The sequence below is a fragment of the Myotis davidii genome, unplaced genomic scaffold (assembly GCF_000327345.1).
Source record: "Myotis davidii unplaced genomic scaffold, ASM32734v1 scaffold151, whole genome shotgun sequence".
Classification (NCBI taxonomy): Eukaryota; Metazoa; Chordata; class Mammalia; order Chiroptera; family Vespertilionidae; genus Myotis; species Myotis davidii.
The window spans coordinates 813,124-830,011 of record NW_006285248.1 but is presented as its reverse complement, the minus strand read 5'-3'; the positions used below and the strand labels follow the sequence as shown (position 1 = coordinate 830,011).

Sequence of the window (16,888 nt, the reverse complement as noted above, 5' to 3'; positions counted from 1 at the left end):
GCCAGGGTGCGAGTCCAGACTTGGTTGTCAAACTGGGGGCCCGCGTCAGCCGCTCAGACCCTCCGACGGAGCGTGTCCGGTGCGAGGTCACCTGACCCCTGGCTCTCCGGTTTTGCTGAATTGCGTTCCCACCGCGAGTGCGAGCAACGCCTCTCCCCCCTCCCCTCCGCCCCGAGACGCGGGGCGCTGCGCCCCTCTCCCCGACAGCACCCCTCTTTTTCGGAGGTCAGCATTTGATCTTCCACCGTAGTGCGAGCTGAACACATGGAGTTCGGTCTGGGGAATTTTGATGGTACTGAAAGGCTTATATATAAATCGTAACAGCTTGCAGTGAGGGCAGTCCGGCCATGGCATAAGGTTAAGAGTTTGTTAACTGCACTAAATATGAACTCGAGATTTTCAGAGTTCTCTCTTCCCAGAATCTGATTTGAGATTTGTGTGTATGTGTGTGAGATGAAATGTAAAAATAGTAACGACGAAGGCTCACTTTAATAGAAAAGTTTCTGGGAAATACACTTCTGCATTCACGGTAGCCCTGGGACGTGTTGGAGGTGATGCCAGATGGTAGAGATTTGGTAAGGGAAAAAAAAACACAGGAAATAAAGCTTATTTTAGTATTACCTGCCAACCAAAGCACATGGCAGAATGTTTACACAGGAAAAATAAATAAATAAAAGGAAGTTTTGTCCTAGAGCTCTTCTGGTTGGAGTTCTCAAGTATTGGCTTGGAATGCAGATGGATTGGTTAATTTAGCGCTTTTGGACCGTGAGGGATGTGTGTGTCTGTCTGTCTGTATATCTATTTCTCTGTGTACTCGTCTAATCAGAAGCATACGTTTTTACTCAGTTGTGGCCATGAACATGGTTCTTATGCTGTGGTACACTGAGAAGAGATGGGCTCCTTAAAACTGGACAACCACGCTCACCATTTGTTAAATGCTCAGTCTGCTGCTCACAGATTGTAGTCTTTTTTTCTCTCCTTCTTCTAGAGTTAGCCTTCACTTGATAGTCATTCCTAGCAAATGAACGCCTAAAACAGTTCCTCTCCCTGCTCATTTGCTCCGAGTCACCCATTACTACATGAGAAACCAAATAACTTGTTAAGATTTGTGTTTAAAGGAAGAGCAAACAGGCGAATGAATAGGGACTCATCCGTTTTTGACTGTAGAAACTCTTTGTCTCCCTCTGCTTTCTGGATGAGTAAAGTTGAAGAGCTAAGTTGGGGTGAGTCAGGTGCAACTCCAGTAGTTCAGTCTTAGGAAGGTGCTTCGTGTCTCTTTTAAGAGAAATGCTTACTCTTATTTTAGGAAGTGTAGGATCTTTATAAAGCATTAACACTCATATTTTAATGACTTTGTAGGATGATAGGATGTGTGTAGATGTGATTAAACCTAATTAGTCAAGTTTGGAAATCCTTTGAAATTATTTTTTGGGGGAAGGAAGTAACTGTCTTAGAGTAATTTATTGTAAGGAACAAGTTTAAAATGAGATTATTCTGGCCTTAATTAGAGTGTACCTATTTTGGAATTCCTTTTTCGTTTGCTACTGTTCTATAACTTTAGGATAAAGTTTTTGAATATTCACAAGTAAAAATAATTTCTTGAAATTTTTTCCAAAGTTGTGATTTTTTTATCTGTCTGATAGCAAGCAGCTGCCTGGAAGACTGTCATCTAGTTTGATCCTGTAGTTCTAAGACATGGTTTTATTATTTTTATTTTTAAAAAATATATTTTTATTAATTTCAGAGAGGAAGGGAGAGGGAGAGAGAGATAGAAACATTAGTGATGAGAGAGAATCATCGATTGGCTGCCTCCTACAGGCCCCACACTGGGAATCCAGCCAGAAAACTGAGCATGTGTCCTGACCAGGAATTGAACCCTGACCTAGGTTCCTAGGTAGACACTCAACCACTGAGTCAGGCCTGTGGGGCAAAACATGTTTTAAAAATTGCAACACTTAGTCGCAGTATACATAAAAAAAATTGTGCCCCAGTGGAGACCTCTTTGACATAAAATTGTAAGCAAAGCCATTTAGCAGGCAGGCTCTCAAATGTAAGAGCTAGAAATGTAAGGGATGGGAATAAAAGTTAAACTTTTGTAATGGTCATTTACAACTTGACCAAAGGAGGTTTTCCCTGGGGTGGGTGCTGAGAAACAGCCTTTCTTTTCTTTTCTTTTAAAAAGTGTAATAGTACTGTAGTCTCTGTAACCATTTTGGAATTTCAAAGTTCAAGTGTATTTACAAACTTTCCGGACATTATTTAACTTAAGGAAGATAGTTGGGAATATAAAGTAATGGAACTTGATTCCCCAATGAATTCTTTACTCATGTAAGTTTCTTCCGTTCCTTTGCTCTTAGCACCCTTAGTACAGAAGACTCTGGTTGACGGCTTTCTCTGATAGCTTTAAAAATGGCTAGCAGAAAAAAACCCCATTAACCTGAAAATACGATGGCAATAGGATAATACTTGTTACTTTATAAAGTACTTTAAACATCTGGCTTTGATTTTATTTTCTTTGAAAATCTTTCTGTGAGGGAATTAAGTTTCCCTATGAGAGGGAATGACTGTGACTTGTCACAGAAACTACTCAGAGGCCCTCTTACTTAGAGAAAGTAGAGGCCTTTCTTCATTGAAAATTGTCACATAATTAGAGATGACTGGGTAAAACTCTGAAGTCTGATATCATACCAGTGAGAAGATTGGGTTGTTAAAAAGTAATGGGTGGCTCAGTTGGCTGGAGTGTCAGCTGGTACACCAAAAGGTTACAGATTCGATTTCCGGTCACGGCACATCCTAGGTTGCAGGTTTGAATTGATTGATGATTCTCATTTCTCACATTAATGTTTCTCTTTCTCTCTCTTTCTTTCTTTCTTTCTTTCTTTCTTTCTTTCTCTCTCTCTCTCTCTCTCTCTTTCTTTCTCTCTCTCTCTCTCTCTCTCTCTCTCTCTCTCTCTCTCAATAAAAACATATCCCTGGGTGGGGATTAGAAAATAAAAGTAAAGATGGGGCAAGTCACTAAGTGAAGTGGGAAATTAAAATTTTTTTTTTTAAAAAATCCTCATCTGAGGTTATGTTTATTGACTTTAGATAGGGAAGGAGGGAGCGAGAGAGAGAAACATCAATTGGACAGTATTCGCCCCAACTGGGAATCGAATCCCCAACCTATGTATATGCCATGACTGGGAATTGAACCCACGACCTTCGGTTTACAGGACAATGCTCCAACCAACGGAACCACACTGGCCAGGGCAGGAGTGGGAAATTTTAAAGTAGAAAGGGTAATGGTAGTTATTGTAGAAAGAAGTAGAAGTAATTAAATAGAACAATTTTGCTTATGCACATTGAGAAGTACGAAGTCTTCATAAATGCAGAGCCAAGATAACTACTGTATTTTAAAAATGATTTTTCCAGTTATTACTAACCACAACTCTGTGTGTTTGGGTGTGTACATATTTGCTAAACTTGAGTAGAAATGTGTATATATAGGAAGACACACTCAATACCCACTCTGGAGCAAATGGCTATAATGTAGTTGATTTTATGGGCAGATGTCCATTTGAAACAACTGTTAAGTCATGAAAGACTAGTGTATACATCCTGTTTTTACACAAGGAGATAGTTTGTACTTTTCACTGACTTTGGGTTTAGTCTTCTGGCCAATACAAGTAGAATCTAGTTCTAGGGGATTCCCTTGCTCATGTGCCAACTTAACAAAATTTACTTACATAATTTGTATTTCTATGGTTGGCATCAAAATAACCAGTAACTCTATGAACTTGGTGAAGAATGTAACTGATGAAAGTTGCTTATCTAGATCTCTCATACATTCATCATTTTATTGCATGATACTCAGATTGTGGGGGTTATGTTTCTGTAACCATAGAGAAGAAAGATGGTGTATGGAAAAAGGAGGAGGAATCCAAACCTGAGTGACTTCACTTCAACTCTCTGGTCCTTGAAGCCTGTGACATATGGGAGTGATAATAATCCCCTAACAGGGCTGCTATGGGAAACAAATGAGATGACAGGGTACAAGTGTTTTGTAAATTGTAAAGTTGTCTGTGCTTAAGACACAGTAATAGATATGTAAGGAAATGCCAATTTGACTACTTGTGCTATTATTTATATGTGTTTATTTGCAACCAGAAAGTCTCTTGTAATTGTTTTTCTGTAATGTGGACAGAGGTTTAGTTTGGACAAGAGTGGTAGGTAAATTTTTAACTTTATGTGTAAAATGGTGATAATGTGTTCATGTTTAGGGTATTGTGAGTGTTAAATGTGATAAAAATGCTTAACCCAATGGAAAACATTCTATTGATGGTAGTTATTACTGTAATTTGTGGTTATCTAAGAGGAGACTTTGAATTTGTAAAATAGGTGACTTGAAAGGCCCTTGTTTAGTTTTTTATAAGATAAAAATAAACATCCATACTTCTGTCATTTTAATAAACTTGCATTTTAGAGGATCACTTCATGTGGCAAAATAGTCTTCTGAAATTGCTTATTTCAATTACAAGATTCAATATGAATTCATTTTTTAGTTAAGGTCATGACAGTTTCCAAGTAGAGTGCTTTTTAAACAGGAAACATGCAAAATCTAACGATGGTCTGTTATGCACAAGAATTACTAAAAAATGATTGACTTAATACCACACTAATTATTATCATATATAAGAAGTAGCTGATGAATGCATCAATAAGTGGAATCAACAAATGGATAATTTTCTCCCTCCTTCCCTTCTCTCTCTCAAATCAATAAAAAAAATTTTCCCTTTTATATAATAATTTATAGTAGAGTCACAAGTAGTGATTAGAACATAGTTATTTTAACCAGTGACTTACTTTTGTTCTATAAACTTCCTATGACCTTCAGAATGGATTCAGAATGGAGGCTTGGATTACTCAGTAATAACATTTCCCCCCTCCTAGAAAGTTAATAATCACCTTATTGGTCTTTAAACTTTTTTTGATTATTAAATAATTTATGAAGGCACTTTGAAGCTTTAAAGCCGTCCTTAAATTCTTTAAAGGGGGTGAAATTGGCACACTAAACAAGCTGTTTTTTCTGTATTTGAATGAATGTATTTATGAGATATTAAAAGTTGGATTAAGTTCACTTGTATTAGAATGGAGGGTGATTTTTTGAATAGGAGAGAAATCTTGGCTGGAAAATGAACCTTGTTCTTAGATTTTAAAAAAAGACAGTTATTAATCAGATCTTCAGAAATTGCTGTTTTCTTTTCATCAACACTTTAATTTTAAAATAAGTATGTTAATATGGACTGGCTACGTGGAGTTTTTGTTTAGAATTGAGAGGCTTTTTACGTATTGCAAGAAAATGACAGTGTACTTGGATATTGTTTTCAAAAAATTCTAAATTTAGGCTAGAAGGTCAAGGGAAGGTCAACAATTGTAGCTGATGCCAAATGTCTTACAACTGGATGTTAAGATGGAAATTTTTTTAATATTTTATTTTTATTGTTGACATTATTACAGATGTCTCAACAGGCCCCCCCCCCCTTTGTCCATCTCTATCCAGACCTTTCTCTCCCTCCCCTCCCTCTGGCTTAAGATAGAAATTTACTGCCTTTAAGTTACAGCTAAACTTGTGATTGATGGAACAGGGTTTGTGACCACAGCTCTTTACCTAAAGGAGTGATATGATAATTCACACCTTGTTGTAAAAGTTTAATTTTTTTAAATTTAAAAAGCGATAATCTTTAGACACTTGGAAAACACAAAATAAAAAGGAAGAAAGTAAAAATCATATCAACTAGTGGTAACCACTGCTGACATTTTAGTATACATCTTTTAGTTTATATCCTTTTGTTCAATTTCCTAAATTAAGATCTTATTGTAATTTTGTAATTTACTTTTTTATTTCATATTGTATTTCCTTATGTGATTAAAAAAATCTCTACAACATGATTTCTTAAGTGGCATTGTAGTACTACTTAACTAATCCTCTTTTTGGATGTGGGGTTATTTCTTGTAAATAATGCTGGCTAAACATCTGTGTATAAATCTTGACATTTAGGATAGGTTATAAAGTAGATTTCTGAGTCAAATGGCATGTATATCATCAGTAAATCCATTCAGAAAGGTGTATCCATTCTGTCTCCCATTAGAGTTAGGTTTGTGCTTATTTACAGATACTTTTGTTTACTAGTGGGAGTTCTTTAAAAATGCAACACAGGTAAAAATGGAGATCTTACTGCTTTATTTACATATCTTTGGTTATAATTGATGATGAAAATTTAATAGGATAACTGAATGCAAATTATTAATTGTATGTTTGTATTCTTTGACCATCTCTCAGTGTTTCTCTTAATCTTTCATAGATGCCCTTTTGCATACAATAAATTCCTTTTCATATTTGCTTTTTAATTAAAAAAATTTTATTTATAATTTACAGTATTACAGATGTGCCCCACACTGTCTATATCAGTTGACCATATTGGCGTGGGTCATTTTCTAAGGTCTCTGTTTTGTATATACCTGTTCTGCCAGCACCAGGCTGTTTTGATTTCAGATATTGTGATCCCTCCTCTCACGATTGCTCAGGCTTTTCAGTGCCTGTTTTGGTTCCATATAAATTTTGGGGATATTTGTTCTAGAACTATGAAATATGCTGTTGGTATTTGAATAGGGATTGAGTTGAATCTATGTTCATCTGCTTCAGTGTCTAGTAGTGTGGTAGACTCCAAAGTTTAGGAGCTGGGTTCAAATCACCACCACAACCAAGCTTCAGCTTCCTTAACTAAAAACACACACAACCCCCCCCCCCCCCACTTTAAAAGTTTAATATGAAAAGATAATGTCTTAAAAGCACTTGGCATGTATTGAGTGTACAAAGAAAGTTACCTCTTTTTCAGGGTAAAGGAGAATCTTATGGGACGGATTAGTTTTCTTTTGGGAGTAAAGGAGTGGAGAGGGACAGGCCAATAGAGGACCATATTTAGACAAAGAGCTAGCTTTTTTCCCATTGATGTTATAAGCTGACACCTACCTTATAAAAGGGCTTTGCAGTTGCTTGTAATGAACACCTATGTTGAAAAGTGCAGAACAGCCTCCTGTTCTAAGCTTTCATGTAGATGAGAGATCAAATAGAACTTACGCATATTTGTGATTAGAGTTTATCATTAAGTTTATAATTTCAGAAGTAGAAATTACTGTGTGCCAGTGCTGTTGAGGAAGACTTCATGGAGATGGCTGGACTTTGTCAGGCCTTGAAAAATGGGTTGGTCTTAAGAGAGCGTATTGTAGGATGTACTAGTTTGAAAGATAAAGATAGTAAGGGAGCTTTTTGCAAAATAGTTTAAGCACTTGTCTCTAATAATTTTTCTAAAAGGATTGCTTAAAAAGTATTTAAAAAACAATTAGGGAAAGGCAGTTGAAAGAACAAATGGTGTTAGAGCAACCTTCCTATATAATAAAAGGCTAATATGCAAATTGATTGAATGGCTGAAGGACCGGTTGCTATGATGTGCGCTGACCACCAGGGGCAGACACCTCAACAGGAACTACCCCCTGGTGGGAGCGCTGCTCAGCCAGAAGCTGGGTTCACGGCTGGGGAGTGCAGTGGCGTGAGCCTCTCTGGCCTCTGTGGCAGCACTAAGGATGTTCGACTGAGGGCTCCCGCACTGCAAGAGGACGCAGTTAGGGCTGAAGGACCCCCTCCGCCCCCCCCCCGAGTGCACAGATTTCGTGCACCGGGCCTCTAGTGTTTAATAAAAGAGGAGTATGGGCTGTTTTCCTGTACCCCGGTAGAGCAAAGAATTGATTTAAATAACTGGAAAATTCTTAGGAAAACTGCCGGAGCAGTCCCAAATGTGACTTCTTAAGAACTGTAGAGCCCTAACCAGTTTGGCTCAGTGGATAGAGCATCGGCCTGCGGATTGAAAGGTCCCAGGTTCGATTCTGGTCAAGGGCATGTACCTTGGTTGCGGGCACATCCCCAGTTGGGGGTGTGCAGGAGGCAGCTGATCTATGTTTTTCTCTCATCAATGTTTCTAACTCTATCCCTCTCCCTTTCTCTCTCTAAAAAATCAATAAAATATATTTAAAAAACAACAACAACAAAAGTAAACAAACAAAAACTGTGGAGATGTGTTCCTTCTCCCTGTTTTTGAGCAGGAGTATTTTAGGAATGTCTAGGTCAGTGATGGCGAACCTTTTGAGCTCGGCGTGTCAGCATTTTGAAAAACCCTAACTTAACTCTGGTGCCGTGTTACATATAGAAATTTTTTGATATGTGCAACCATAGTAAAACAAAGACATGTTTTTGATATTTATTTTATATATTTAAATGCCATTTAACAAAGAAAAATCAACCAAAAAAATGAGTTCGCATGTCACCTCTGACACGCATGTCATAGGTTCGCCATCACTGGTCTAGTTTAAGAGAATCCTGACATGTACTTTAAAATTTCCATGCTAGAGAAACGATGAAAGGAGAGTATGCTGAGAATTTCTGACTTTCTTATCCCTTTTGTTTTCTCAAGTTAGTTACATTTTATCTAGCTGGATAGACGTTTGTTTTTGGTATTTTTCCCTTCTTTTTACTCCTTACAAATTTTGCCTTTATTGAGCCAAGTTTGGGATTTGAGTGTATACTTTACTCCTCCCCCCACCCCTTTTTTTAAACTGCTGCTTTAACAAGTCATCTGAGGTAGAGTGTTGTGGCAAAATGGAACTTAAGCTTCTTATTTCCTGAGTCTTGGCAGATAGATACCAGTTTGAGGTTTGTCATGAAAACCCTATTCTAAATTTAAGCTTGGGTTCTGTGTGCATTGTTGTTATTAATTTTAGTGACTCCTTTCCTAACTGGTTATCCCAAATGTCAATAGCTCTTTTGTGGGTTTAATATCTTTTGACTTACTATGGAGTTAATTTTTGGGGGCCAAAAAGGGAATGTTTAAACTATTTGCCTGAGTCAAGGAAACCTACTCTGACTTTGGATTCCTGTCCCCTGTGTTACAAAACTTTGTAGCCACTGTATCAAAAATACTCTTGAAAATAGAAATTTAATGCATTGTTGCTTTATAAAGGCTTATAAGAAAGAGAATGTCTCATAAAAAATATGGAGTAGCCGAAACCGGTTTGGCTCAGTGGATAGAGCGTCGGCCTGCGGACTGAAAGGTCCCAGGTTCGCTTCCGGTCAAGGGCATGTACCTGGGTTGCGGGCACATCCCCAGTGGGGGATGTGCTGGAGGTGGCTGATCGATGTTTCTCATCGATGTTTCTGACTCTCTCTCTCTCTCTCTCCCTTCCTCTCTGTAAAAAAAATCAATAAAATATATATTTAAAAAAATATTGAGTAATTTAGTGTTATTTGTTGCCTAGTCCAAAGAAGGAGGTTGAACTAGCTAGCTCTTACATGCATCACTTTCTCTATTTACTGTCACCTCCTCACTTTGTGCTTCTCACCTTATTCTCAGTCTCTTCCAGTTGCCTTATATCTGATTTCTCTGTTTTTAGACTCTCATTACACTTCTTACTCACTCATCACTTTCACCTTATCTTTCTAACACAGTTTTGATCTTATCACTCCTCTGCTTCAAAATTTTCCGTGGCTCTCTTCAGGATAATGCCAATACTCTTAGCCTAAACTTTTAAGTTTAGCCTTAATCTGATTTTCAGGGCTCAGAGGGATGCAGCCTTCTCCAGGATATCTTCATTAATAACCCCAAATAGTCAATATAGCACTTTCTTTATACTGTTCTTTTATGCTTGTTTGTGTTCAAACCTTGGGAGTTAGGACTATTAGCAAATTAAATTATACATCTCTAGTATCTAGCATAGTGCCTTGCTCTCTAATTACTGGCTTGAGGTACGTAGGGTGGGGACCTTCCTCACTTACTCATGACACATCGTATAAGTCATTGTGTTAGTAAATATGAACGAGTGAGTTACACATTTATTTATATTACATATAAATATATATGCATATCTTACCAAAGGTGGGCAAATAAAATTTTATTTTATTATTTATTTATTTAGAGTTTATTTGAGCCAAAACTGACTGATGACATATGCTAGAGAGCAAGATCTCAAATGCTTCTGCATCTTATATTTTAAAAGTCTAGAACTTAAAATGTTCCCTTCAATAAAGCTTATGAATGAAAAAGAATTGTTTCCCAAATGGTTGACTGTATAAATGATTGTTTTGACAAGGAAATTTTTGAAGAAAGTAATGGGAAAAATAGCTGTATGCCAAAATTCGTTATAAAAATGAGAGATATACCCCTCTCCTTTTTGTTAAAAAGTTGTATTTTTTAAAAAAAACTTTTTAATGATTTGAGAGAGAGAAACATTGGTTTGTTGGTTCGCTTATTTATGCATTCACTGGTTGATTCTTTTTAAAAAATATATTTTTATTGATTTTAGAGTCAGTGAGAGGGATAGAGAGATAGAAACATGGGTGAGAAAGAAACATCAATTGGCTGCCTCCTGCACCCCATTGGGGATCAAGCTGGCAACCCGGGCATGTGCCTTGACTGGGAATAGAACTGTGAACTCCAGGTTCATGGACCTAGGCAACAAATTGTATTTTCGGTAACTCTTTACAATTTTCTGAAAATCTTGAGCACATAAGAATTCAGCTTTGAGTTTATTCAACAAACTTGCTTGGTTGGTACAGTTGGAAGATGATGGATTTGACTATTATAAAGACCTGGGTGTGTATCTCTACTTGATTACTTTAAAATGTTATGTCCTTGCAGATTGCTTAATCTAAGCCTCAGTATCCTTTATACAAACAAGGAAACTCATTGCTACCCCACAAAGTGATTTTGAAGATTATAGAGATATTATGCTATTACTAGAGGCCCAGTGCATGAAATTCATGCACTCGGGGGGATCTCTCAGCCCAGCCAGCGCCCTCAGGGGATGTCCAATTTCCGGCTTAGGTCCCCTACCCGTGGGGAGGGGGCCTAAGCCAGCAGTTGGACATCCTTAGCGCTATCATGGAGGCGGGGGTACCATCGCCACTACCACCGTGCTTGTCAGCTGTGAGCTGGCTGAGCGGCATTCCCCTGTGGGAGTGCACTGACCACTAGAGGGCAGCTCCTGCGTTGAGCATCTGCACCCTGGTGGTCAGTGCGTGTCATAGCTACGGTCGTTCTGCTGTTTGGTCGATTTGCATATTAGCAGGTGTTCAGTGAATATTTATTGAGAGAATCAAGACTTATACACCTTCCACTTGTGTTCTTATTGTCCCCTGAATCAAAATTACCTTGGTGATTTTCAGTGCAGTGTTTTTATAAAGGTAGATTACTGGACCTCATATCTAATCAGCTGTCTCAACACTGGACGAGAAGTACAAGAATCTGTATTCTAAACAAGCCATCCTGGTGGTTCTTAACACGTTAAGCGCCCAGCCTGTCTTGTCTTCGGGATGGAAAGTATAGTGTCAGTCACCGGTGACTGACAAGGCATTTAACACGTTAAGCTTTAGTGTGCATGGGACTCACAGTTTTATTGTGTGGCTGTACCTAATTAAATACAGACAGTGCAACTCAGTTGTAGTCCCATGTATAATTAAATTACAGATGAATTGACCATTCCGTAGCAAATATTTTCCTGTTGATCTGTAGAGAAGAGTTATGTGTATCTGTAGTTTTTTTTTTTTTTAAATATATTTTATTGATTTTTTACAGAGAAAGGGAAAGAATTTTATTGATTTTTTTACAGAGAGGAAGGAAAGAGATAGAGAGCTAGAAACATCGATGAGAGAGAAACATCGATCAGCTGCCTCCTGCACATCTCCTACTGGGGATGTGCCCGCAACCCAGGTACATGCCCTTGACCAGAATCGAACCCGGGACCTTTCAGTCCGCAGGCCGACGCTCTGTCCACTGAGCCAAACCGGTTTTGGCGTGTATCTGTAGTTTTGATTATTTTAGTTATTCTAGTTTTTGTCCCAAAATCCAGTATGACTCAGAACTTTAAGGATCTAGAAATTTAGAATACTAGATGTTTACCAATGCACTTCGCCCAGACAAAATAAAACCCTTTAAACCACAAATAATCTGTATTTGTTATTTTTTTACTGACAACAAGAATGGATGATCCCCTGGCTGGCTTGTCTCAGTGGTTAGAGTGTTGGCCTGTGGATTGAAAGGTCTTTTTTTTGATTCCCAAACAAGGGCATGTAACTGGGTTCTTCCCCGCCCTGGGTCAGGGTGTGTTTGTTAGGCAACCAATCAATTGTGTCTCAGATCTATGTTTTTCTCTCTCTCACTCTCCCTCCCTACCTTCCACTCTCTCTAAAAAATCAATAGGAAAAAAAAATCCTGGTGAGGATTAACCAAAAATAAAAAAATAAAAGTAAAATAAAAAAAGAATGGATGAGCTGATATCGGGGATTTAAGTGAAAAGCATAATTCAAAAGTAGGACTGATTTAGTCTCCTTTCTATGGCTGTATCACCTGAGAACAGTGGTTGGTCCTATAACATTTAAAGGCAGTTTGGTATAGGAAACAGCTTGGGCTTAATATAAAAACCAAGGTAGAAATCTTGATGCATATACTACTTTTAGCTGTAGAATCTTCAAGAAAAAGAAATTTTAAACTTGTTTGAATATCCGCATTTCCTTCTCTCTGAAATGGGAATAATTGTTAAAACACAGGGTTGTTGAGAGGTTTCCTGGGATGGTGCCTGGCATAAGTCAGAATCATAAGAGTCTCAGTGAAATTAAATTCTGAAGCAATTTAAAATACTTCATTAAAAACAATTGTAACATTTCAAACTTATAAAAATGACAGGAAACTGTAATAGATGCCCAAATGCCCATTGCATAGATCTGTTAATATTTGCCATGTTTGTTTAGAATCCTTTTTTTAAAAAGACAAAGTGTTACTGTGTAGTTGAAGGGTTCTCCCAACATCTCTCTCCTTCCTTTCCCCCACAGATATATGCCTCTCTGGAAGTGATATATATGTTTCCTGGTTTTTAAATAGTTCTGTAAAGTGTCTAGATATTTTCCCTAAATAATACATGGTATTGTGGCATATTAAAATTTTTTCTTTTTTAGTAAGTGGCTTAAACTATGTACTTGTGGCTTCACTTTTTTTCATTTTACATTGGTTTTGAGGTTTATCCATGTGTGTACATTTAGATCTTATTCATAATTTCAATTCTCTATTTCATGGTTTATTCATGCATATTTAGGTTCCAATTTTTATTTTTACTGTTACAAACAATGCTTCAGGAAACAAGAGACCTTGTCTCTTTCTTCATGTGCATATGTGTAAGAATTCCTCTAGCATATGAATAGAGTTACCTAAAAATTAAATTTAAAAAGTTTCACTACTGTGTACTCTAATTGTTTAAAAATTTGGACCAGGGAGCAAAAGTATACCCCCACTCCCCAAAGAAAGAACAGATGCAGGAGGCTTGGGGTGACTTGGGTGAGATTTTCTGCAAGACTTTCCTTTAGAAGAAAATAGAGAAGAACCTAAATGAGGACTCTTAAGTTGCAGAGCCTAAATAGATTTTTTCTGAATTTGTGTTGTTGCTCAGAGTCCCATCAGCCATTACTCATTGTAGCATCTTTTAACTAGCCAACAAAATTGCTTTATAAACTCCAGCCTCATTTAAAATATCTAATTTAAAATTAATTTCAGTTGAAAAATATTTTTTATCTCAAAGTACACTGATATCCAAATGTATTCTTCAAGAACTACTTAATATTTGATGATAAGCTTTGGGAAAATACTTTTAGCTGATATATTTGTAATTTATTCTACAGTTTTCTTCATCTATTTAGATAAATGCATGAAAGAATTTTTATGATTCAGTATTCTTAAAATGGGAACAGCAGAAATTCTGTTGCATCAGTGCTGGTTACTATGGAAACAGATTTCAAGTGCAAAATAATATGTAAATCTTATAGGAAAACCACTTTTTGTTTATCTCTTGACTTGATAGTAATGAAAGGAGGAGATGAACTACATCATATACTCTTTAAAAGCATTTTTAAAACTTGGTGATTTAGGATGGTCTTGTTGGTCAAAGGGGTAAAGCTAATGGGGCACGTTATCTGAAGGGGCTCAGAACAGGCCTCCCCAAGATGTGCCAGTTTGGCCAATGAATTATTTTGTGCTGAAGGCAGTTGAGACCCTACCCCTTCTTTTAAAAAAACAAAACAAAACGTTTTACTGACTTTTTACAGAGAGAAAGGGAGAGGTATAGAGAGTGTATTTTGAAGAAGTACTGTTGATATTTGGCTCTGTTGACTAATGAGTTTGCCGACCACTGACCTAGAAGAATCTGAATTGGGGGCCTTGCTCACAATAAGAGTTATAACCGGAGATAACCTTTTATGGCTTATCTATAGGGCAGGGCAAACTTCTACTTACTGAACTTCTGTTTTTACCATCCTGCCAATGACCTTTCTCCCCTCTGAAGCCTCAAGGCATCTTACCTCATTTCTTGGCTTAGGCTGCCATATACACTTCATTTTACTTTCTGTCTCTGAACCTGTCATGTTTGTGGGGGTTCCCATATCAATATATAATTAAATTTGGTCTCAAATCAATTTAAATAGACCAGCTGTAAAACTCTAGAAAGAGGGTAGTGTAAAACTTCTTTCTCCCCCACATATCTGATGTCTGACATTGTTAATAGTTCCTCTGCAGGAGTCTGTAAAGTTTTTATTTTGGCAATTTGCATTGTAGTTCCAGTTTCATATGAGAGAAGTTTAACTTCATAAGTTCTTTAATAACATTATTTTATAGGAGCAAATAGTTAAAATCTTTTTTTTTGGTAGTAATTGATTCGCTAATAGCTTCTTTCTTTCAAAAACATAGTTTATTGAAGTCCAAGTCTTTGTCTGTCTTACTCTAGGCCAGTGGTCGGCGAACTCATTAGTCAACAGAGCCAAATGTCAGCAGTACGATTGAAATTTCTTTTGAGAGCCAAATTTTTTAAACTTAAACTATATAGGTAGGTACATTGTTATTACCTTAATTAGGGTACTCCTAAGGCTTAAGAAGAGCCACGCTCAAGGAGCCAAAGAGCCGCATGTGGCTCGCGAGCTGCAGTTTGCCGACCACAGCTCTAGGTAGTACCTATTTGGGGGCGGGGCAGGGAAGTAGAGCACTACTATAAAAGTTCACCCAGGTGACTGATGATAATTCCTTACCAGTAGTTTTCAACTCTAGCTATATATCATGTCAACATATTAAAATATTTTTTACATTTACATTCTTAAAGTAGGTAGCCAGGATGGAGTGGTTAGTTGTGTCATAGTATTAGCGGTCTCCCAGAAAGAATGGATGATTATAGTTGAGCTTAAACTTTTTTCTTCTGTGGGAACTTTAACATCATTTGAAACTACATGAAATGAAATAAAATGATATTTACATACTAAACACTTGTAAATATGATTTTGTGATCCTGGGTACTCTTACTTCCTGTGGACCAGCAGTGTTGGTATGTTGGAGTTAGAAGTGTGCAGTTTCAGGCTCTACCCTGGATTTACTAAATCAGAACATGGATCCCCAGGTGATTCATGTGCATGTTAATAGTTTGTGAAGCACTGCCATAGAGGAAATAATACTAAATTAATAAGACCTGGCCCTTTAGTGGTCTAGGCATGTGTTTTCCTTATCTTTAAAATTGGTGAGTTTGGCTACATAATGTCCAAAACCCCTGTGAGTGATATGTTAGATTTAATTTTAAGTACAGCAAGTTCTTAATTTTGATGGATTCTTAAAACTGCAGTGAAATTACATATAGCATAATCAAGTTTACCATAAGCTAATTGATAATAAACAAGAGTTAACCCTTTGCAGTCGTATTAAATTTGGACATGGGTGTCGTACTGGTCAGAATTAATTTCCATTGAAAGAGCAGTGATACATAACATGCAAGATTATGAAGGATCTTAACAAGCGAGAATGCCTAATTAGTTAAACGTAATTTGTAAAGCTTTATTTGAAATTCTGTGAAGTATCTCCGAAGCTTGTTGATTTCTTCACTCTCAAAAGGCGACTGACTCGCCACGGTGTTTTGCATGGCGAGTGTGGAACGACCGCATTTGTTTATATTGAGTTTCGATATCTCTGATTTGTTGGGGCAATGTTTTGGTTCATGACAAGGTCGCTTAGACACTTAAGAGCTTTCAGAGAAATTATGAACTGATACATGAATGAATAGAGTTAAGATTCGTACGGTTCCTTGCTGTGGTGGCTGAGAGCAGACATACGACTGGAACGTTAAAAAAGCTTTGGTGGCTGAAAGTAGACAAATGACCGCAAAGGGTTAAATTCCTGTAACACATTTCTGGTCATAAAACATCACTAAACTTATAAAGAAAGATCCCATACACTTCTAATATTATACATTGAAATAAATATGAGCTATATATACATTCAAAAAGAATAGAAACAAGATTGTTATTTTCCATCGCACTTATTCCAGTTCTGGGTAGTAGGTACCTGAACACATCCCAATAGCTCAACCACCACCATCACACTCATGATGTAGAACATTTCCATCTCAAAAAGTTTCCTTGTATTCTTTTTAGTTGGCTTAGCTTGGTCTGCTATAACAAACTAGAGGCCTGGTGCACAAAAATTTGTGCACTCGGGCGGGTCCCTCAGCCTGGCCTATGCCCTCTTGCAGTTTGGGACCCCTCGGAGGATGTCCACCTGCTGGCTTAGGCCTGCTCCCTGGGGTAAGACATCCCTCTGGCAGCCCGGAAGCCCTCAGAGGATGTCCACTTGCCAGCGGGGAGCAGGCCTAAGCTGCAGTCGGACATCCTTAGTTCTGCTGAGGAGGTGGGAGAGGCTCCCACCAACACCGCTGTACTGGCAACCATCAGCTTGGCTTGTGGCTGAGCAGAGGCCCCCAGGTAGGAGTGCACTGACCACCACGGGGC

The 16,888-nt window shown here is 37.7% G+C and overlaps 1 protein-coding gene across 1 annotated transcript in view; it reads left to right on the top strand.

Annotated features, from left to right (window-relative positions):
* Nucleotides 1–19: 19 nt before the first annotated feature.
* Nucleotides 20–16,888, top strand: part of ATL2 (atlastin GTPase 2) — a 46,772-nt gene continuing 29,903 nt past the window's right edge. Inside the window, exon 1 of the mRNA XM_015558868.1 lies at nt 20–292. Within this exon, the coding sequence (XP_015414354.1) occupies nt 265–292 (28 nt within the window). The 5' untranslated portion in view covers nt 20–264. The remainder of the gene's footprint in view (nt 293–16,888) is intronic.